Source organism: Macrobrachium nipponense, chromosome 2 (genome assembly GCF_015104395.2).
Source record: "Macrobrachium nipponense isolate FS-2020 chromosome 2, ASM1510439v2, whole genome shotgun sequence".
NCBI lineage: Eukaryota > Metazoa > Arthropoda > Malacostraca > Decapoda > Palaemonidae > Macrobrachium > Macrobrachium nipponense.
Window position 1 is genome coordinate 116,599,948 of NC_087201.1, and position 24,624 is coordinate 116,624,571.

Sequence of the window (24,624 nt, forward strand, 5' to 3'; positions counted from 1 at the left end):
GATTCCAGTAGTTAGTTATTAGGCATAAAGTATGACCTGATTGTAAGGGGGTTGGTCCAGGTAAGGACTAGGATGCTCTCAAGAATTACAAGGCAGGAAAAGATTTCAACAAAATAGTCCTGGTACTAGGTCTAGTTCCTTCTCATATGTAGCATTATCCACCATCATCGTACAATGCTACTGCTTGTATTCATTATCAGTGGCTGTTGTAGTGCTGATAATGATTCCTTTGGTTTACTTTCGTGGGTTTAAATTTTTTCTGGATTTATGGCACTTGCAGTTTCTCGGCTTACTCAGTTTGATGGTCAACCGTCATAGCTTAGAAGCTATGAATTTCCGATAGAAATTACAAACAATGGTAGCTAGAAAGGCAATGGGTGATTGCATTAATAATTATCAAAAGTTTTAACTCCATGAAAAGTTGCAACTCCGTGTCTTCGAAATAAATTCGCAATTAGCGAGATAGGAGAGAAAACAAAAAAAAAAAATATTGTGAACCAACCGATTTTATTTCATAATTTTATTGAATTTTCTGAACTTTGTATCATGCTCTTCAGAGCTCACCTGTTATTCCCGTAATGTCTCCTTCTTATTTGCTCTGAATCACTATATTTCCTGGCGTGGAAAGAAAATGTTATTCTACACAGGTTTTGTGTGACCCAATTCCTTCTCTCGCCCTTCTCTCATGTGGACGCTCTATCTTGACCTTCAGGTGAATTTGGCGAATTCTTGAGTCTTTTTTCCTAACATATTCTTCTCTGATGATTCCATTGTTCTAAAATCCTCATAATCTGCCTTTATACCTCCTCTTGTTTTCTGTTTTCATAATGTATTTTGAGTTCTTGCAACCTCGGATCAGATGCCATCTCCTCAGTTACTTAGAAAACTTATAAACAAGCTTGCTCTTGTACTTTTATCTTTTCAGGAACATGTATAGTTTTAGCCCATAGTAAAGATGTTATCTTTTAGACGCTCAAACTGCTGTCTTGGTGCTTTGGTGTCTACTGTTGCCAAAACAGTGAAGTTTGTATAGCGTCCACTCAGACTCCTAGAAACTACCTATTTTTTCAGACGTGTTGCTTTTGAAAGAGAAGTTCACCGTACAGTCTGTCTGCTGTGCCTTACCGATGCATGTTGCTCGTGTTATTTTCTCAAGGATGAATTAACAAAATTCTTGCTTCTTATGGCAGTTATTTTCTCTCCAAATTAATTATTAGATTTTGTTTATGGTTACACTTAAACACTTTTTTTTTTTTTTTGCAGTGTGAAATATGCTTACATTCTATTTCCACTGGTGAACTTTTCTCTTACCTCTACCCTTCTTCCCATCAGTGGTCTCAGACTACCGCTTACTTGAATGGGAATTCCTTCACTTCGTCTATTTCATGCCCTCCAAGACACTCCCCCCACCCCCCACCCCCACCCCCCTCACCTTTTTTTTTATACTTTCTCATTCGTCCTTTCAGTTGTGTTTTACGGGAAAACATTCAGCGCTTCACTTCTGAAAGCTCTCTGGGTGTCCTTGTAATGCAAATTTGTAAATTCTCTTCTAGTATGTTTCGATAACATGTTATTTTCTTCTTCCATTATATATATGGTAAGGAGCCCTCGTTCTCATTACTCTGCAGTGCTGCTTCGATGAATGTTTCCTTGAGGTCAAGAAGAGAACACCTCCACCACTCTGGTTTACTGGTACCAACCGCTCCTTCAATGTTATCGATGGCGTCTTTTTCATTCCCTTGACGACACACAGGCTCTAGCATCCAATCTTCGATTCCATTTCCTTTAACAGTTATAATGTACTCTCGGGAAAGAGACGGTCTGTCGCTCACAATGGAGTCTGGCCCCACCTTTCCCCTCACCTGTTGGCCATCGATTTATGCGCAATTATATTATTTATACATAATATGCAAAACATAAAATTTCACTTCCTCCAAGGTTAAGAAAAATGTGTTGGAAAATGAGGGTGATTGAACAAGAAATTTATCAATACCATTTTCCATAAAGTTTATCGTTATCATCATTCACTTCAACGTCGTTCGGCGCAAATATCTTTTGCACAATTCAACCACTCATGTCCATCTTGTCTTTTGCTTCCACAAATCTCCTCTCATCTGCGGCTAGGTCTTGATCACGCAATTCTTCTCGTGCCCAGAGTAGCCTGGCTGACGCTATAATGTAATATTCTCCCAGGGATGGTGCGAAGACTATGTCCAAGCTATCCCTTTCGACTTTATCATTGTATCATCTACGAATGGACCGTCCATAGTTGCCTATATGGTATCCTTTCTCATTCTTTCCTACCATCTGACTCCAAGTATCCTTCTTAAACTTTAATTTCGCATTAAGAACATTGTATAACTTCAAATAAGAACATCGTATAGTTTTTTTTTTCATACTGTAATCATTGTCCATGTAGGAATACACATTATACTAATGTATAATAACACTTCCTATGAAATGTCAGCTTATTTGATTACCAAATCCTGCTCAGGTTACTCATTGTTCAATTTGCACTTTTTAGTCTTTCACAACATTCCAGCTCAAGAAAACATGAATAAATTTCATTGCTCTTGAATGTTTGAAATTCGACCTCATCAACCCTTTCTCTATTTAGTGCTACTTTATCCCTTCGTGCAAATTGTCCTTATTATTTCTGTTTTTCTTGAGTGTATTTTGAGAATCTTCTCTCTATTCCATCTGTACTTTCTATTAAGTAAGTTTTGTAATCTTTTGGTGATTTACAGAATAAACCTTTTCTATTATAAAAACCTTGAGGACAAATAGAAAAGTAACATTAAATTCATTGTCCTTGTTGTACCTACCTATTACCTGCAAAGTCATTGGACAAGATTCCATCAACATTGAACTTTGCATTTGCTTTGTTCGTGTATAGCTTCATTTTCCATTTATTTAATGGTATTGCCTTAGTAACGTTAATATATTCAATGGTATTGGTTTGTGAATACAGTCAAATACTTTCTCATGAGCACATAAGAAATGGGAAGGGGAAATTATACAATTTCATTCAGTGTCTTACCACAACTGCTTGATCTGTGCAACTCATATTATTTCCGAAGATTTCTATCACTTGCTGTCTCCATGTTACTTAAGATGACCACATTTGATATTTTAATCATGACTGATGTAACTGCATTGTTTCCTCAGTTGCCCAATTCTGTCGGCAAATCACCTTTCTCTGTTCTCCTTGCTATTACTAGTAATTCCCAATCATCAAGCGTTGTTTCCTCGTTCCGTATACTGCAAAACAGAACAATTACCTTCCCAGGCGTCATTTCATTTTCAGTTGAAATAATCTCTGCATTGACCCCATCATATGCTGGTGTTGTTCATGACGTAAATTGTCTTTATTATTGATCCATCCCCAAAAGCCGTGATTTCTTTCATTGTCACATTCAGGTCTTCTTTGACTTGTACGCCAATCAACTTATCCCCTCATAATTTTCATGTATGGTCTAAATAATTGCCGTCCAGCAGGGTCTTTCATCTACTTCTAATGATGTTATTAACCCATCCGTCCTTTTGACAGGTATTCTCCTCATTGTGTTTTCATCCCAGGAAATTCAATTAGCAATACTGTGACCATCTCAACACCATTGACTGGCTTTTTCCGAATAATCCGTTTGTTTTTCCAGGTAATCTCCATTTTACCTCGCGCTACGTGTTACTTCACTTGTCTAGCTTTAAGTACTTAGTACTTGCTGCCATCCGTGGTCCCCACTAGGAAACATTCTAGAAGTACCTCCTTGCTTTTGTTTATTCTTCTTTATATCCCAGATTTCATGTGATACCCAAGCTTTCCGTCATGTTACCTCATATTCCTGATGATAATATATTCTTTATTCATACTTAATATATATAATATATATATAATATATATATATATATTAATATATATATATATAATATATATAGAATATATTATAATATTTATTGCTTTGTACATGTTTTAATCATACATTATTATTTCTTGTTTTTTCTTATCTTTCACGATATTTACGGGAAAATATTTGTAACTTTTGGACAGAATACATCGTGCTACTGAGTCAAATTCGAAAATTCCTCAATGATTGTCTACAAGGGGAAAGTCTACTTCAAGCAGATGATATTTTAAGGATTTTGCCCGATCATTTTGATTTGGCAAAATCCCTCATGGCATCAGTATGAAAGTCTCAAAGTTGTGCGTCCTCTTTTGGTTTTCTTTTAATCTCAAACTTGATACGGCTTGCAGTAAGTATTTTTACGAGTGAAAATGTGTCTTTGCCCGAGTATATTTGGCATTTTGCTTTGGAAAACCTGTTTCCTCGTTAAAGGAAAAATAAAGCTCTGAACATCAGTAAAAGTGAGTGGGCCCAGAGATTACACCCCAATAACCTCGTTACGAAGTGAAAATCAGCTCGAGTTAGGTCGATTGCCTGTCGTTACACTAAAGGTTTCACGCCCTCTTTTATAAGAAGAGGTGAAATGCATTAGCGTGTGAGTAAGGAAGATTATATTTCGTGAGAGTTAAACGTTTCGCAATATGTTCGTCTTCTGTTGTCTATTTATTGAAAAGCTCTCATGTAAAGACTTTATGATTAATCCCTGGCACTGATGTGAACAACAAGATACGATCTCAAAAACTGTATATAACAACATCAGTGGCACATGTAAATCCTCTTGTTACATGGTATTAAGTGAAATTCCGGGTGTAAAATTATTACGTAAATTGATTCAAGTTTAGCTATGTAGCTTGAAGTAATATATTGTTATTGTTTAAGCTACAATTACAATATGTGTTGTGAAGGTCATGTAGGTTACGGCAACGTGCATGATAAGTGCATGCAATATGTTACATGTAACACACACATTATATATATATATATATATTATATATCTATATATATATATATATATATAAATATATTATATATATATAATATTATATGTATATATTATATATATAGATATATAATATATATATATATAATATATCTTATCTATGTATGTATATATATATCTTATATATTATATATCTATATATATATATATATATATATATATTTATATATAATGTCTATATATATAATAATTGGCATCCTAATGTCGTCCACATTATGTTGCTTGTCCTAGATGTGATCTAGAAAAATTTTTTGGAGCTTCAAGAAGACTTTTAAGGCCCACATAAAGTGCCACAGGGGGGTTGTGTTATCAACTAATAAACATTTTAAAATTCTTGCCAAAGAGTATTCTGCCCAACAGCTAGAGATCTTCTATCGCTCTTTATAAAATTGGTTGTTCTTTATTTGAACAACTGAATTACCTCCACCCCTCTATATCAGGAGTGAACATGTCTTTGTTTCGTTATTCCAGTCGGAAATGGTATTTTAAATTAGCTTTTTCCTGATGACGATGCTTTAGTTCATAATTTCAGCAAGAATCTTTTTAAACAGTTTTTATAGCTGGCCGTGCTGGACACAGCCTTCATTTTCAATGGAGTTCTGTACAAACAGGTGGAGGGAATGGCCATGGGAAGTCCTTTGGGACCTACGTTCGCCAACATTTTTATGAACTCTCTGGAAGAGCACATAATGGACCCCTGCCCCTTATCCTTCCTCCCTTTATTTTATAAACGTTATGTTGATGACACGTTTGTCCTATTTATACAAGATTTTAATGCAGATTCTTTCTTGGACTTCGTCAATGCCCAACACCCTAACATAAAATTTACGCTAGAAAAAGAACCTAACAGTAAACTCCCATTTTTGGACGTTCTTGTTTCCAAGAACTCGGTAGGATTCCACACTGGTATATATCGTAAAGGTACGTTTACGGGTTTAGGTATGAATTTTTATAGATCGTGTTATTTCAATTTTAAATTAAACGCTGTTTCTACCCTCCTCCACAGGGTTTTCACTCTGTCATCTAATTGGCTGACCTTTCATGAAGAAATAACAACTCTTTCGAACTATTTCGGAAACAACTGTTTCCCATCAAAACTATTCTTCAGACAGTTGAATAGTATGTTGAATAAGAAGATGACGCCACTTCCTCTATATCACACTGTCCCTCAAATGAATTTGTGCGCGGCGTTCCCCTACAGACAAGATGACACTTTCAGGAGGAAATTTCTAACCATCATCCAAAAGGAAGAATCCCAGAACAGTGGGCTCTCTCTTCAAGTTCAAAGACAAGCTCAGTGCCTTTGTTTACATCCAACGTTATATATAAGTACAAGTACCCCCAGATGTAGTCAGGGGATCTATGTCGGATGTACAAAGAGGCTGTTGCGAGTGCGCATTGTGCTCACAGAGGGGTCAGCTTCAGAACTGTGAGCAGATTGTCTAACCCTGAACAATCTAATATTAAAAACCATACAAAAATATGTAAAACTTTTATAGACAATAAAGATTTTTCGATAGTAGGACAGGTACAGTCGCGGAAAAGATTACGTTTACCCCCTGCGTTCACTAGACACGCTAAATGGCAACGTCGCTCTTGTTTTCGTAGTAAAAAGTGTTGAAAATATGAATGAATTCGCTGTTCACAAAGGCAAGCCTTATTGGTGGAGACGTTTCCTTACCAGTTAACATATTTTCACTTAATTATTTGAAAAGAAATAAAATGACTTGATAAAGAAAAAAATAAGTTTAAAAAGAAACTACAATGAGATTCATGGTTTTATACATGATTTTTCAAGATTATATAAGACGGTTCATCAGAGGGAAATTACAAAAAGTAATATCATCATACAATTGCGCTTGGCTCTAGAGACTGACGTAGGAAATGGAAGAGCAGGGACGGGAAGCCGGGTGTTAGGGAAGAGGGAGGAGTTGTTTGTAAGGTAGAGAGGCAACTATCCAAGCATGTATAACTTCGGTAACGATTTGTCTCTTAACTCCTAAACCTTTTAAAGCTAGTTCTGATTTCCCATTGAAACGATAAATAATGTAGCTAAAACGACCGAAGATATTGATACAATTTATATAAAATCATATTGACATAACTTATCCCTATACACGAATGAGAGAGATATTTACCTAGAACGTCAAACGAATGACTGGACGTAAGGGTGCCTCTGATTGGCTGATTACAGTTATGAGCATTAATTCGTTTATCAACATATGCAGTGATACTCATCATCAGTTTTGTGTAATCCAAACATTTTCGTTTGAATATTATCTCTTCTACGCTGAAAGTTCTTTCAAATTTGTGCAATTCAATCCAACAGCGGAGGAAAAGTAGTTCCCTCTTGAATAGCCAGCATTTCTGTATATCGTTATCAGAACAGAATAAAAAAAATTTTGTTTGCAAGAATGTGGATGAATAAAATAATATAAAATATTGAATTCCCAACAAATAGATGCACAGAAGTTTGGAGATGATAATACATGCACAGAGAAATTTGTATTGATAAAAATTTCATGATATGTATTGGCGATCCTGATAGGAATTCTATTTTTAGACATACTTTGTAGCAGTTGCCGGATAACATTTACCTTTTTAGCTCATTCGTTGTGGCTAAGAATTTAGGATGTCTACCCAAAAATGATCAGCTAAGAACGAAGTTTCCTTTTCACCGACCACTGCTGAGATCACCCTAACAACTTTTAATTTAGTTATTTTTCACTATTAATATAATCTTAGTATGCCACAGTTTTGATCATAATTTATCAGCCACTGACCATTGCTAAACGCCCCTTTATTTTCAAATTATACTTATTTAACATTCTTTATAACATGGTCACTCATAGACTATATGTTTTTCGTTTACCATATACAAAAATTTTACAGAATATATAAATATATATATATCTATATATATATATATTATATAATATATATATATATATATAAGGATATTATTTTTAATTAAATAAGCTTGGCTGTTCACTTATTAATATTATAAAAGAATGCTGGCCACATTTAAGAAAATAGACTAGCAAAATAAATTTGATTTATTTTGCTAACAATCTCTCGTCTTCTGAAATGGGTTGGGGACTATGTATACTTTTTTAAAGAAACATATCTATAAAATGTTTATTCAAATGTAGTTACTGTATTTGTTTTCGGAGAGAAAATTCAGCAGCAAACTCAAAAGGTTTTACAAATGCAGAAAATATCGTCAACGATGCCTTCCATGCTTTTTATTGTTCAAAGTTTCTACCATGCATAACGAGATTAAAGTCTTTTTTTTTCTTTTACTGAGGATTGATCTTTGCATGAGGTTGTTCAATCTTGAGTTTCGTAAGGTCAAGAAACAATGAAATATCCTTGTAGAGAGCCGTCTCACATTTCATTTTAAAATTTCCAGTAATTTCACTTATATACTGGAAAATTCAGAACAATGGTTATTATATTTCAAAACATTATTGTGTGAGCCATGCTACTACTACTAATAATAACAATAACGCAACTGGTATTATGTAGACTTGAAGTTATAAATCATTTTGTTCTTTGATAATCTACAGGATAGACCAAAATATAACTTGCTACTGTATTTATGTTCATCACCAAAGTAGAAACCTAATAGCTAATTAACATTTAAAGTTCATAAAAAACAATATCTAGTCCAGCCTTCATCGTTTGCGATCACCTCCTGCAACCTATTTGGCACAGATGCAATGTGGTTGTAAATCATTTGATGATTTCCTCGGCATAAGAACTGAACTCCCACTCTCGTGATGTGCGCTCAAGCAGTTGGTGGGATCGCTCCTGTCCTTGCTCCCAACTGCTAACTATATTTCCCCATACATTTAGGCTTCATGCCGCACCCTTTGCTAGCCCATTCCAGGAGTTCAATATCTGGTTGTTCTGAAAACCATTGCCTAACAATGAGGGCATTAAGAATAGAACAGTTATCCTGTCCAAAAAGAAAGTGAAGCAAGTATCGCCAAAAAGATTTTTGTATCATTTGTATCATTAATTTATGTAATTTAATTGAAAATCTTATATTAGATGCTATGAAACTCTTTATAGTAAGTTGCCATTATCTAATTATGATGAGCAAGACAATGAATATCGCATAAGTTATTCGTGTAAATACACCCAACCCTATACATAGCATGATAATATATAGTCACTGTGAGCAATTTCATAATATGAACTGTTGCTCGTATCTTGTGTTGCTTGGGCGCCAGCAGTGTAGTCGTCCGTGAGTTGCCGAAGTGAATGTCTTCACATCACTGAATTTACTCGAGCCCAGTAATCAAGGGTTTTATCAGCATACCGACGTGCAAAAGCCAATCTTGCCCTTTTATGGTGTTCAAGTTTCCCCTTTTTAAAACGGGATCCGATAAAACAGATCTCCATCATGAAGAGGATTCCTCACAATGATGTGCATAGACCTCTAAATGCAGCTCGTCCCTAATGGCTACTGCATTCTTAAAAGGAGACTTGATTACAGTCAATAATTTGCCTATCATCTTCAGATGTCTTCCTAGGCCCACCGCTCCAGTATTTATCTTTGAGGTTTCCTGATTCCTGCCACCGCCTCCACCAGCGTCTGACTATTGTCTTTGTGATACCAAGTTCCCTTGTATTGAAACTGCACCGTTTGACAGCTTCTTCTTTTTAGCGCAACTATTGCCCCTCGTTGGCAAAGCCTTTCCTCTTGCGAGCTCATTCTCAATAAGGTTTTGGTTGATGTTTCTTGAGGTTTACAAAACATTTTAAGGTAAACCTTTTCTCTCGACCAAAAGTTAAGAAAGGCCGTAGTTTTGGGCCCACTTTCATGGATAAATAGCTTGTTGGAAAAGAAACCATCCACCACCCTTATTCATAAACCCAGTCTCAAAAACTATTACCTTTCAACATAATTGCAAGTGAACCTATACTGATCATAAAACCACTTATAAGTTATACTTAGTGATAGCATATAGTTTACAAACATTCTCTCTCTCGTCTTGAAAAAATGGGTTGTGGACAACGATTGTGATTTTGTAGCAATTGCATCGACATTTACATTCAGTCAGTGTAGCGTCAGTATCTATTTTTGAAATGGAAATTCCGCAGTAGGTTCTAAAGATCTTGGAGTTAGAGAAAAGGCGTTAACGAAGCTATGCATGGTTTGATTAGATAGTTCACCGTTCCTACCCTCCCTCCTAACAACTTCTACCTCCTTCCATTCTGCCCCCCTCCGCCCCCATCACCTTTGTCAGTCTTAGAAGCACGATGATTTTACTCTACGTAATTCCCTCCTGTAAAATTTCACTTAATCCTGAAAAAAACACTTATTAACGAATTTTTCACGTTCCTGATTGTTCAAACTTATATTTTTTCATCAACGTGTTTTAGTATTTATGAAATACGTAATAAATATATGGTAACTGGTAAGGAGACGTCTGCACCAATGAGGAGCGTCTACTACATAAACAAAAGCGGCGTTGCCATTTACAATGCCTCGTGAACTCCAGGGGTAAAAGGATTTTTTTCCTCGACTGTACAAAAAGAAAACAACTTAACAATACTGGAATCCATTATTATCAAATTGACCGCACCACCGTTAAACTCCCAAACGTCATCCACACAATTATTTATTGCCTGATGGTCTTATTGAGCTGCTTTTCTCTGTATGTTTGTTATTGTTTTTTTTTTTCTCTCTCTCTCTCTCTCGTTGTAACTCTACACGAGTACAGTAGTATATTTATAACTTCCTTCAGGGTAGGTTGTCGCCAGCCATTTGCTTGTTCTTTAAGTAAATGTTTTAGCAATTATATTCTGAATGTTTTAATTTAATTATAATATGTCATTCGGATTTTATCAGTTTATTGATTGCCATGTTCGCTTGTTTGCAGCCTAGAAAATGCTACTATGTGGAGTTGTGAAACGTCGGCATGTATTTTAATAAAATGCATATGGATAGTGCCTTTCCATGACCTGCCTTGGATTGTTCTTCGAGCTGTTTTCTCTTGCTCGATATATATATATTTATATTTTCTTTCGTCTTTTCATTAATAATAATTTTTTGGGGAAAATTTGTGTAAAAATTCATGATATTAAATTGTATATGCTCCCGTGTTTTTTCAAAATGTACTGTTTTCTGGAAGAATCACTTATTTACTGCGTGTATCCTTCAAGGTGTGGCTAGCCTCAGGTGGCTCCTCCTTTTTGTAGAGTGAAAATCGCCCTTATGGCTAATATTGTAGTGTCAGTTTGTATATGAAGCCTTCTTTTGACTATGTTGTTCTCTGTAAAATCAGTTTGCCTCAGTAAAGGGTCCGAACAGGACCGAAAGTACTTGGCTATCTCGCTTTTTCATTCTTTTCCTTCGTGGCAAAAAACCTTTATTTATATATGTGTGTGTATGTGTGTGCGCGCGCGCGCACACACATGCATGCGTATGCGAGTGAGAGAGGGATTTTCTCCATGCATTATGCATTTCGGCACTGACTTTTCCTTAATGTTCTCGACATTCAGTTTTCAGTTCCATTACCGGGAGTAATTGTATTTGACTTGGAAATCAAAGTCTTCCAGTGAAAAATCTGCATGTCCTTCCTGCATCCAGGAGTAATAAAAGTGCGTCAGGCACTCAGTATTGCTTTTAACGTTGCCGTTTCTAACTTGCTTCATGTAATTAACCATGGAGTTGCCATTAACATCAGCCTTTGGGACATTGATCTTCCTTGCTTATAGATTTGTGGGTGTGTTTTTTATTTTTTTAATCTTAGCCGTACAAGTTTATATATAACATGTGTTAATAAATAAATAAATATATATATATATATATATATATATATATAGTATATATATATATATATATATATATATATATATATATATATCATAGTTAACTTTATTTTTTTTGGCAGTTGATCTTGCATTATCTCTGATTAACTATGCATTGCTTCTCAGTTAACATGAAAAGATTATGTTGTTTCTGACTTGGAATCCATTATCTTCTCATCGCGTTTTGGAAATATGAGAAATTCTGCGTATGCAAGCAGTATTTGCATTATCTTTTGGAGTTTTATGGGGATTTCTGAAGTAAGTTAGTTTGTACGACGGCATATGGAAGGTAAAAGTGTTTCATTGGGTATTTTTGTGAAATTTAGACGGATCTGTGTTTTGTCATACATTCGTTGGGGAGCTACGACTTGACTGATGAGAGCGTTGAAATGGAGGAATATATTAACGCAGATGGAAGTCATATCTTGCCGCTGTGGTGTTTTTATATCATCGCTAGGAAGGGAAGTAATGCATGAAATGGAGAATTAGCTTTTGACACTGAGGGAGAATCTGAGGGCGAGTAATGGAGATGAATGAATGGCCCTAAGGAAACATCTTCATCCTATTATATGATTTCGTAGTAGGATGATCTCTCTTACCAGGATCTGTGTTTCGGAATTGTAAGTCAGTACAAACATTCGGTATTATTGTGGATATAAAGGTGATTGGCGTAAAGGAAACGCGTCGCTGAAACATTTATGTTCCTATAGTTTCAACTTGCTTCTGTTCATTATGGAGTGTGCAGTCGATTGGTTGTCTTCTGAGGTAAAAAAGTAATACAAGATAATGAATCAAGGATGACGTGTTGGGATATTCAACACGATATCAGTACTTAAACACAATGAAGAAATTATTTTCATTGGCGTCTTCAGCTAAAATACATCGGCTAATCACGTTCTTGTGATATTTGCTGACATTTACAGCCAGATCAGTTAATAAAAATAGACTATTTAGGCTACTCACTGCGCTACTGAATGCCAGAATTCTGACTGGTTATTTGAAGATTGTGTAATGCTCCAAGATGTTTGTTTAGCTTGTAAATTTTTGAAGACAGGATCCAAGTAACTTTCCTTTTTTTTTTTTTTTGTAAGTTTAATCAAGTATGAATTTTGAAGAAATTTATCTTCAAGCAAACAATACGAACTTTAGGGGAATTGTAAAAATGGTATAACTGAAATGTTAGAAAAATAAGCTTTTTAATTTTCACAGGTATGTATAGAAAAGCGAAGAGGAGTGGGGAGTGAGAACAGCCAGCTCTGGGGAGTTGTGCGTTGGTATTTCAATCTTAGGTTTCCTCTGAAATTTTAGCTCGTGTTGGAAACGGAAGTTGATTTAAAATTAAGTTAGTGATGGCAATTGCTTTCACACCGATTTGCTGATGGTAGTTGCTATAATCCATTTACTGATAAAAGTGGGTTTAAAATCAAGATACTACTTATGGATATTGCTGTAAAATGAGTTACTCTAATCTGTTGGTTGAATTGGTTTCAAGATCAGTTTATGAATGGATATTGCTTTATAATCAAGTCGCTGACAGAATTGCTTAAAAATCAAGTTATTGATGGTTTTGCTTTGAAGTCAAAAGTTGCTGATGGAAATTTCGTTAAAATGAAGTTGCTGATGTTTCAAAAGAGCCTGAAAAACTGTTGATGGAAATTGCTCTAAAACCGAGTTACTTATGGAAATTGCTCTGAAGTCTGTTTATTGATTGAAATTCCTATAAAATCCAGTATATTTTTTGCCATCCATCTTGGTAAATCCAGCGCTTTCTAGGACGTATTTGCCTCTTTCATCGTGAAGCGTGGGACTTCCATATTTTTTCCCTAATATATTATTTTAACTAAGTTTCTATCCAGCTCTCCTCCCAAAGTTCCGATGCACCCTTTCACCTTAACTAATATGTTTGCTATTTTCTGTAATGTCTTCACATTCTTACCCTTTCAGTTGTTTAATGTCATGCATACAAGGGAAATAGTTTATCTCCAAAGCTTCAAACTTTTTTTTAATTTACGTTCACTATCCACGGCGCCTTTATAAAGAAGAAGTGGTTCATCAGTCCCTTCACACATTCCAGCCATGGCTTCCATCGACAATCAGAATCACTTCCCAGTTTTTCCCCTGACATCATCCTACCATATTTGCCTCCCATAATCCGCGATTCACAACTTCTCGACTGCCATCATTCATGACATATGTTCTCAAATGAATGTACAAATGAAATGTTGCCATTCATCCACTACATAAGTTGAAACTCTCCAAATTCCAAATTCCCACTTTCTTGCTCGTATTTAGTGTCAGTCTTCCCTCCTGCGAACACTATCTAAGTCTTTTTAACTAATTTCTGCAAACGCTAGTGTCTGTCCACTTCACGCACGACCCCCCACCCCTCCCCTTTTTTATTTTTTATTTTTATTTTTTTTATCTGCCAACTTTGCGCTCATAGTTGTCTGTTCCTGTGTCCGTGGATTGCTCCATCCACGAAGATTAAACTCGCATGCACTTATAAAACACATTTGTCTCAGACCCTCTTTTACACTAAAGCTGGTACATTCCTGTAGATAACTTATTGTACCAAAAACTTTGGTTTTATTAAAAGAAAAAGAAAACTTTAAATGGGTCTTACATCTTGTCATCTCTACCATATTCTTTACCATTAACCCTCACTGTCCACACCTTCCACATTGCTCATCTTGGTTTTGTGTTGTTGTTGTTTGTTGTTTTTTCCCCACAACCTCTTCCTTCTTTAAATCCAAATTTTCTTCCTTTATCACTCCTCCATTTAGTAGCCTTACTTTCTCGGTCAGAATGTTACCATACGCCTTTTCTACTGAACTAAGTAAGGTTGTGCCCTTTTATCCTTTCAGTCATCTTCATCACCTTTTACTTTAGACAAAGAAACAATTGGTCTTATAACGAAAGAAGTCTCTTACTAGTAATCCGGTCAGTGACTATAGTGTCTTTCCTTTTTCCTACTTATTAATGACTTGATATCCTCAGCACATATTTCCACAAACATTTTTATACTTATGTAATCAGACCCCCCCCCCCCCACCCCCACCCCCACCCCACACACACACACACTCACACACACACACACACACCTGCGTCGTTGATCTCATCCTTTCTTAATTTCTCCTAGTTCAACAAATATGCGAAGCCTGCGTTCCATTGCCAGAGCTAAATTTACTTCAGACAGAATTTGCCTATTGTATTTTGAGACATTCACTCATAAATATTTCTCCCTGTATTTACTTCCCTGAAGAATAAGTGATTCACCCTAAAGTTCTTGCTGAAATTCACCCATTTATTTTTATAATCCACCATTTTTTTTTTTCGTGACTGTCTTCTCCTTCTTTATGGTTATACGAGTATCTTTCATATAATCTCATTTTTTCTCTCAAACACTGACACGTCTGACCCTTTGACCCAGTCCAAGATTTGACATATTCTCGTGCCCGGTTTCCACTTGTGTCGTAGTTTCAGAACATTTTATATCTATCTCCATCCACCATTTTTTTTTTTTATCAAACTCTCTTGTCTTGGTTAGATTTACAGCCGCAATTACACCCGTTCATCTTCAACTATATAGTCTACTGTAACCCTTATTTCTGCCTAATCATTTTGAGAGATGCATCCAAGCAACTTGTCCCTTATTCGACTCTCAATCGACACAGACCCTAAAGAGCTTTTCCTAACAATTTCCACACAAACATGTAATTTAATACATACAAAGGCCTATAGGTAATCAAAATGTTTGGATATATCTTATTGTACTGTCATGCATAGAATGAAGAACCTGAAAATCATAAATCTAAACAAATAAAGCCTGGTGTTGGAAAATGGAGTTCGTCATACCAAAGAGAGATAGGTACATACGCGACTAATTTTGACACGTATCTTAATTGGCCTTTCTCTTCTAACACGCGGAGGACACCTAAGGAGTAATCCACATAACCTGCTCCTGAGTGCTCAGAATACGAGGTAGTGATCACAATCAGACATTTATTGTGTGAATCTCCAAAGTATAATCAGCAGCGCTTATTTAGTTTTGGAAATAAATCGATCATTGAAATTTTGTCAGAAACTTGAACATCTGAAATTCATCCCATTATAAAGTTTTTGAGAAGGTTTCATTTCATTGACAAAATATAAAAAAAAATAATAAATATAAGTGCAAACAAATCTATCGGGCCAGCCCTGTGAGAGCTGATACTCAGTGGTCTAATAAAACTATTTTAATAATAATAATGATAATAATTTCGGATGGACATGTCAATTTTTAAACAATTGAGATTGGAGTCCAAGGGTAGTGTAGGCGCAAGAGCGAATTAGGTAATCTGAAAATATTTGCTATCTGCACGAAGCGCCTCAGCGGCGTAGTTGGTATGGTATTAGCGTTCCACCTCGGTGGTCGCGGGTTCGATTCTCGGCCATTCCGCTGAGGAGTGAGAGATGTGTATTTCTGGTGATAGAAGTTCACTCTCGACGTGGTTCGGAAGTCACGTAAAGCCGTTGGTCCCGTTGCTGAATAACCACTGTAAAAGCACCATAAAAAAAAGAAAAAAGAAAAAAAAAACCATCTGCACGAGGTTTCTTTCAACAGAAGGAAAATAGTGTCAAAATACATCCTCGTTGCTCTTCAGGCTGTTGCAGGAAGACAGCTCCATCTTATTTTACTGTTTATAATAAGACCTTGACTGAAATAAGACATTGCATAATTTTTACCTTTTAACGGACCAACTGATACTGCATAATTTTACCTTTTAACGAATTTACTTTTACAACTTTCTGAAAAATTATATTTTGGCATTATACGTTGCGAAGACAGAAATAATAATGATTTATTTTTCTTATTCCATTTCCCAGATGGAGGCATTATACGTGGAGGTTTTGTACACAGTTTTCCATAAAGTTGGGGCGCAGTTACACACAGACAAGAAAGACATCACCGAGGACCTCCCAAGATACGCCCAAAATGCTTTCCACATCGACATGCAGGATCACCTGAGGCTGCAGGCCGTCGCTCAGGAAGAAAAGGTGAGAGAGAAAAGGAGTTCGCTTCCGTTGCTTGTAATGTGATGCGAGGATGGCCTTTTGGTTTCGTGTTGTTGAGGTTTTGGGGACTTCCCTAGGAAAATAGAATTACCAATAGTGGAAATGTGGCTTTTTACTTTGACGGTGTCTTGCTCGTTTTTCGTGAATTTCCTCTTGCCGCTTAATGTCAAATCCGTTTTGATTGTTATCTCCCCCCGTGACTTGTCTTTCATGTATATCGTTCATCGTATGACTTAAGAGTATCACAGATAGTTATATATAATACAAACTCAAGCTATATATAATATTATTCAGAGAACAAGAAACTGTATTATTCAAACATTCTTCAGTGCGATGTGTGAATGATATCCATAGAGCCTTTCCCAATCATTTTTTGCAATTGTATCAAGAAGTTTCGGAGGTCCTGTATCCAGCCTGTCGTATGAGGAAGTGTGTTCTTCTATACCAAAGGCATCTTTATTGAAAACGTTTATGTGACCCTATAACCAAAGACAGGTTTGTTTCATGTCTCTATGGCTGTTCAATAATAGTTTGGAGTGGTTGACATTTGTAAATGATACTGAACTAGTTTGAGTTAGGATAGTTAAGAGAAGTTGAAGAAAATGATAAAGCTTTGTAAGAAGAGGAAAGTCAAGAGGGGCGAGGTTATGAGGGTAAATGATTGTTAATATGAAGCGTGGAAACTGCTGACTTGTGCACGTATTTGAGAATGAATTTTATGAATATTAGTAGGATGAAAGAAGGGGTGAGTGAGAGCACATGCATGAGAATAGCAACCCATGTGCAAAACATTTGGAAAAGACTTGCCGTGCTTCTGGAAACGTATGAAGGGATTCATGGAAATGAAAGTACAAATGAAAGAAAGGAGGTTGAATCTCTTGAGATGAACTGTTTTTGGATTATATTTGGTGTAAGATAAAAGAAAAGGGTGAGAACTGTGGAGACCTGTAGGAGTGGTAAAAATGTTTGCATAGCTGCAAGGATCGATCTATCTGTTCCGAGATGGTTTGGTCCAGCGAAAAGAATTGAAGATGACGGGTTGATGAAAAGTATTTGTTTAATCTTATACGTCACGAGAGTGAGGAGAGTATGAACTGATGGTGTGAAAAGTGTATTACAAAGTAAGGGCTGTATTATCCATGAAGCCTGTATGTCAAGATGAGAGGGGAAGTGTACAGTGTAAGTGGAGGAGTTTTACGTGCTACTGATAGGTATGTTGTGTGTGTGTATGCGAAGTGAATAATGCCGCGTAAGTTTCCTGCACCAGGGATTCATGCACGATTCGGGTAAAGTTTAAATTTGGCAGTGATGTTGTGATGATTTTTCTCTGGAGCCTCCCTGTCTTGGAAAATCGGATTGTTGTAGGATGTGCGTGCGCGCGCATGTGTGTGTGTGTGTGAGTGTGTATGTGCGTGTGTGTGTCTGTTTTATATGATACCGAATCGTGGATGTGCGTGGCGTTGGCATATTGTAAGGAACTCCATCGCAAAATCTTTTTTATTTTTCGTTTTTTATTTTTTTCTTTTCTTAGAAACTGCACGTATTGCAAAATAGAAATCCATTGTACACGGCCTTTCGTTTCAAAGTTACATTTTCGATTCTAACAATTTTTGCCTTTCCAGAATATAGAGGAAAAAAGAAATAGATTTAAATATGGTGGTTCTCACCACAGTATGATACTTGTAACCACTGGCAATATTTATATTGGACATTGAATACACACATTCATTACTGTGTGCAGATTTACATGTCGGGCAGTTTAATTATTTTATCCAATCTAGGTTTGAATAAAAAAAATCTAGTTATTGGCGTAATCCTGTTTGATAAAAGATGGAAGGTTTTACAGAAGCAAATGAAAGGAGGGGGGGGGCGATGATTTCGAAGCTTTAAGGGAGAGGGAAAGAATTGTTCCCCGAACCGAACAATGTGGCCATTGCTGATTTCCACACAGGTGATATCGGATGCTGTGATATGGTTGGTGGTTTCGTTAAATTTCCTTTGATGGTGCTTCATTGCATATTGCGTATTGTATAAGACTAACCAGAGACTCCATAGTGTTTGTTGTATTGGTTCCTGTCTTTTCTTTGCAAGATTTGTTCACAAAGAAGCATTATATTTCGTGGAATCCCCTAAACAACTTCATTTCCAAACATTGTTTAATAAAAACGTGTTTTGTCGCCAATAATGAAAATAGCAATGATAACAGAGATCAGCAATCATAACTTCCACTCTTGATACGATGTGCTGTTTGAATCTGTTACTAATGGAGAGATAGAAAGTGTGTAAGAGTAGAAAGGCGAAAGCGCAAAGTCTTGCGGGGTTTGTAGTGAATGGAAAGCAGGGAGAGGGAGAGATGATGGCAGAAGAATGCAAGTGGTTGGTTTTATAGGTATTTGGGAGTAAGTGCAGTGTTTGATGGTCTCATGAGAGGTATAAGTCGCATAGTTATGAAAGCAGGGAAGGAAAGTAGCAAGATGCATGTAAGAAGAGTTGAACAAAATAGAATTGTCTATGGAAGCCAAATTTGGAATGTAAGATGTTGGACAAATTCCCCTGTATGAAAGTGAAGCATCGGTGTTGAGTGCAAATGAAAGAAAAAGGTTAAAGCTTTTGAAATGAACAGTGCAGTGTCTGTAGAATAAGGAAAATTATACTGAGAGATATGAAGATGACTGAGAAGAGGTAGTCACAAGATTAGTGTTCGAGAGGGTTTGGCCATGTGCAGGAAATGGACGACGATAGGCTGATGGAAAGTGCATAAAGCGGAATTGCTGGGAATAAAAGTTGAAGGCCTTTAATGTCCTGAATAGAGAGGGTGGTGGAAGTGTTGGAAGGGAATAGTTTCAGTCCTCAGAAAGTGAGAGAGTGCAAGATAAGACCTGATTGGTGCATTGTTTGAAGGGTCTTCATCACGGTGCTTTTAAATTTTGTTGCAGATAGATGAAGCGATTAATGTTGAGATGGTTTTTTTATATAGAAGGTTCAGTCTTGATTCAACATTTGTGGTATGAATATAGTGTGGGGCTGTTGCCTTGCTTTTTTTTTTTTCTTTTTTACCTCAGGATCCAATCACTAATAGCCGAAGCGACTTAGTGTTGACTAAGTAAATAAGTATATGTATGTCATTTTCCTCTATATTTTATTCGCATGATTTCCTATGAGCATCATATTTTTTAGGGCTTTTAACAAGGATGTTTTGCGTTTATGTCACACTGAAACATTTTGCTTATAAAGCAAATTTGTTCTCCATTCCAGTGTCGACGCCACCAGATTCCGCCCATTCATCTGATTAACCCGCGGCTTCCCCTTCTCGCTCATATTAGTTAGCCGTCGGATTCTATTGTTCTTTATCGCGAAAAATTTCCCAGTTTGGTTCCGCAATCCTTTTGGCGGATATACCATTAGGTTTCACTTGGATCATTTTCTATAGATATGAAATCCCGTCAATCACTACAACAACATATGACGAACACAGTGGTGGTTCATTTGTGATAATCTGTTGAAAAATTGCCATCGTGAAACAACTGAAGTGGGAAGGAAACTTTGAATCAAATTAAAATATTGTGTGAGAACTTGAAAAAGAAATGAAGAATGACTTAATTAATACAAATCTTCCATGGTTTTAGAAGTGATCTAATTTCATATCCATCGAAAGGCAAAAGATTTTTGTGAATAACAGAAGTGAAACGATAAGAAAAATATCACGTTGATTTGAAATCGAATGAGATTCCGTATGAGAAATTTTGCCTTTGTTGATGTTTCATAAAGCATCAATCCCAACTCTTTTTATTTTTTCAGTTGCGTGTAATATCTGTTGTCAAAGCGGTAATCAGAAAGGGAGTGCGAATCATTCCTGTGATTTTCATTCCATTTGTGGTTCAGCTGCTGAATGTGAAGGATGAGTTTGTTATTGAAGCTAATCTCGGCCAAGAGGGGTATGGTACCAGGTAGCCGTCCTGCCAATCACCATGGCAACCGTGAATCCTCTATTTTGGATTTGGTTCCTTTTCTGTTTATCGGTATCAGGCGACGCTGCTGTGGTCTGTGCTCATTGGTCATTCCCTAATACATTCTTTTCCTCCTTTCATGATGAAGGAAAAGAGAGGAAGGTTGCAGGTGAAAAGGGACGGGGTCAATTATTCTCGGAGGAACCAGTAAAGCAGCTTTTGGAAAAACAAATGACCTGAATCACAGAAGCGACCCCATATAAAAATGGGAACCAGCTGGGAAGAAGACAGAAGCGGGAAGAGAATTCCAAAGTGTTTTGGGGTGAGAAAACAATAATGCCACTGGACCGAACCATCCAGTGATTGGTGAAGCACTTACAGTAATGATGAGGTAGTGTTGCCGTGTCGTTGGTTGCTTAGGGAATGATGTATTGAAGGACTTTAGGTCTAATCGGGAGCTTAAAGGCTTCGGATTGATAGTTACTGGACGTCAGAATTTGTTTGTGCTCTTCTCTCCTCTGGAAGGACGCCGCTGGCGACGGTGATTCTTCAGATTTTTAATAGACGTTCGTGTGTCTCTTTACTTAACTGTTGTCTGAGTGACGCCAAAGCAGTTAACTGTTTTGCAGTTCTTTGATTAGATCATTTCTGTCTTTACGCTATCTCTTGGCGTAGTTTACAAGTTCTGATTCTGTGGAACTTTGTTTATCCTTAATTGGCGTACACATTTACTGAGATTCAACCTCGTTTTTGGGATGAGTATTTTTATTACACACAATCAAGTTGGTGGTGATTAACTGGAAGCTAACTTAACCTTCGTGTATGAATCCCGCCATGGCAGTCAGACCTAGATAACAAAAAATGAGGCGTTTATATATATATATATATATATATATATAGATATATATATATATATATATATATATATATATTACAGCAAAAGAAATGGTTTTAACCATGAAATGATCATCAGACGATTTTATGTCTTTGTGTCAATAATTTTTATTTTCTCCTGTGCCTTAGGAAGAATATCCTTTGATGCAAAACTGTAGTTAGCATTGTCAAACACGTAACAACTTATTATGGCTTCTCCGTTATTTCACGTTCTTTAGAATGATGATACTTAGCTATTAAAGTAAAGCTCTGCTGCGGATGGCACAATGCCACATCCTGATACAATGCCACAGTTATTGCTTGCTGTTACTTGATATGTTGCGTTGTTACGCTTGAACTGAATTGCCGTTGTTCCTACTCAATGGAGAAATGCATTGAATACCACTCGGGTAAATGGAGAAATTATATGTTCTGTTCTTTCGCCGATTCAAGATTGTTTATTGTGAATGACTTCAAGATCTGTATTGGATTTTTGATTGACTATTAGTTTTTATTTTTTTTCTTTCCCCGCTTCGATTTTGTCCGGCTGTATCTATCAGGTCAGAGAGTTTTACTGTTACTTTAGAAAGAAATATTATGTAGGACTAACAGATGAAGCGGGCAGCGCAAGCAGTCAACATTCCACGTGCCATGTTATGATGAGTGCAACTGATAGGTAGGTGCCCACGCAAATCAGCGAACATTCACGAGGTCTTATTATCGCTTTATCCTTTGGGGCTCAAGGAGACTGTTTACGAAGCTGATTGCGATTTCAAGGAGGATTCTCATTACGGCTTTGATAAGCTGCTTATCCAATGAACAGTTTTTTTTAGGGGGAAAATAGGGCTAGGTAGATCTGATGTTGATATAGACGCTTGCTCTCTCTCTCTCTCTCTCTCTCCTTGTACAGCTGTGATACACATAAATGCATACATACATACATACATAAATTAATATTTTTATATATGTATATATGTACACAGATATAAATACATATAAATATGTATGTACATATAATATATATATGTATACTATAATATATATATATTACATATATATATATATATATTATATATATATATATATATATATATATATATATATATATATGGTTTACAGCAATAGTTCTATAATTTACAAGGCTGTGTTACGAATCAACATTGTAGCGAAGTTTACAGTTAGTGTTAGGGAACTTATGACTGAGCTCTAACTGTAACGTCATAATCTGCAGCACATAAGACATCAGTTTTAGAGGTGTTAGGAACGTTTGGAAATATGTGACTAAAGACATTTGAATCCCCAGTGAATAAAATAGTACATGAAACGCCTCTACGAAATTAGCGAGACCAGCTATGACAGGTACACTGACTAGGTAGCATGAACATTAAAGAGACAAATTAAATGGACAACCAAACTCGGTAGAAAATTATATGCTACCAGTATATACGGTAGAGTCATTTCACAAGTTACTCCCAGAACAAGTACTTTTATGTACTCTCAGTAATTGTTTGTTTACTTGAAGACAAAACCCGCGAAACTGACAAGGCAATAGCTTCCTTTTGCAAAACAAGGCATGATGCGATCTCTAGCTTACTCGGGACGCGTGCAAGATTTTCTCCTCTTGCATAAATTGTCAACATTATATCCCTAACTTAACTTGAAGTGGTCTTCGTAGTTAATACTCATACTTAGTACTACTTATACTAATACAAGGATCAAATAGAAAGGACACAAATTAAACACGTTCATGTACTCTCAATTATAAGTGGAAACACAAAATAATCGAACAGAAACATTAGCCTAAATTCAGTACACCAAATAAATTCAAACGTGCTAAAATGTCAAATAGATCCTTGTTTCACCAACGAAAATTAGAATAAATAGTGTATTTTATTAGAAATAATTTTTCTGTGCTCTTTAACGTGCACATTATTTATTTTTTACATTTTCATTTTAACAAATAAAACATAAATATACTATCCTAAAATTCCTGTATCTTTAACTCAACGCGAAATACCTTTTCGTATCCCCCCCCAAACAAGAACAACAACAACAAAGCAATTTGGAGTAAAGCGAAAATACCTTTTTTACCCTTAAGAAAGAATGTAGAGAGATATTAGAAAACAAATTACCTTCACATATTATAAGTACGAAATTTTGAAGCATTTGAAAATATTACATTAAATATGTCACCAAAATATATTTACATATTCTAATAATCACTGCAACCGACCCCGTAATGTAAGGATAACGGTGGGAAAAAAGAAGAATAGTCACTGCAACTTTGAACCTGGTTAGCATATCTGCAATGAGATTACCTTTTTCATTTGATATGACTAATATAAATTGGTAATTTTGGACTGAAATGTTAATGCAAAAAGTATCAGTCCTTCGTTTTATTGGTTATACTGTATGTAAAAATTAAAAGACTGATAAAAAACAATTGAATAGAATACAGAGAATTATTTAGATATACATATAATTTGACCAGAAATCAGTCTAAAGGCTGGGGTGACTTCTCAGTTGTGTTGTAACTGAACAAATCAGCGTCACTTTACTTGCTCTGTAATTAACTAGATGTGGACTAGACCTACACCTACAGCAGTGTCCACTGTAGCAGCGTAGAGGGCGTGAGGATTACTATCCTAGAAGGCATATTGAAGAGAACTAATCGAAATTTCCAAAATCTTTTTCCATGTAATTACCATTTTGCTTCCCCTTAGCAAAGATGAAAACACCTTTTGACTTGTCAGACTTGCCAGCGTTTTGAACAACAGTATTTACGTCACTGCTAGTTAAATCGTTATTAGCCTCGTTGTTTAGTGGGACTGGTGCTTGTCCGTCTGTCTGATATTGTAGCATCACAATCCGTTCTTCCATTTTTAATATCCACGTTTGTTTCGTTTCTTGTTACAATGCTGAGCTGAAAAACGATCAGGGTTGTAAGGTTCCAGTATAATATTCTAGCATCAGAATATGGAACATTCTCCTCTCTCTCTCTCTCTCTCTCTCTCTCTCTTAC

At 36.2% G+C, this 24,624-nt stretch overlaps 1 protein-coding gene across 1 annotated transcript in view; it reads left to right on the forward strand.

Annotated features, from left to right (window-relative positions):
• The window catches only part of LOC135221282 (BAI1-associated protein 3-like), a 464,894-nt gene that overhangs the window by 97,321 nt on the left and 342,949 nt on the right, over window positions 1–24,624 (forward strand). Inside the window, exon 3 of the mRNA XM_064259094.1 lies at window positions 16,594–16,764. Coding sequence (XP_064115164.1) covers window positions 16,594–16,764 — 171 coding nt within the window. The remainder of the gene's footprint in view (window positions 1–16,593; window positions 16,765–24,624) is intronic.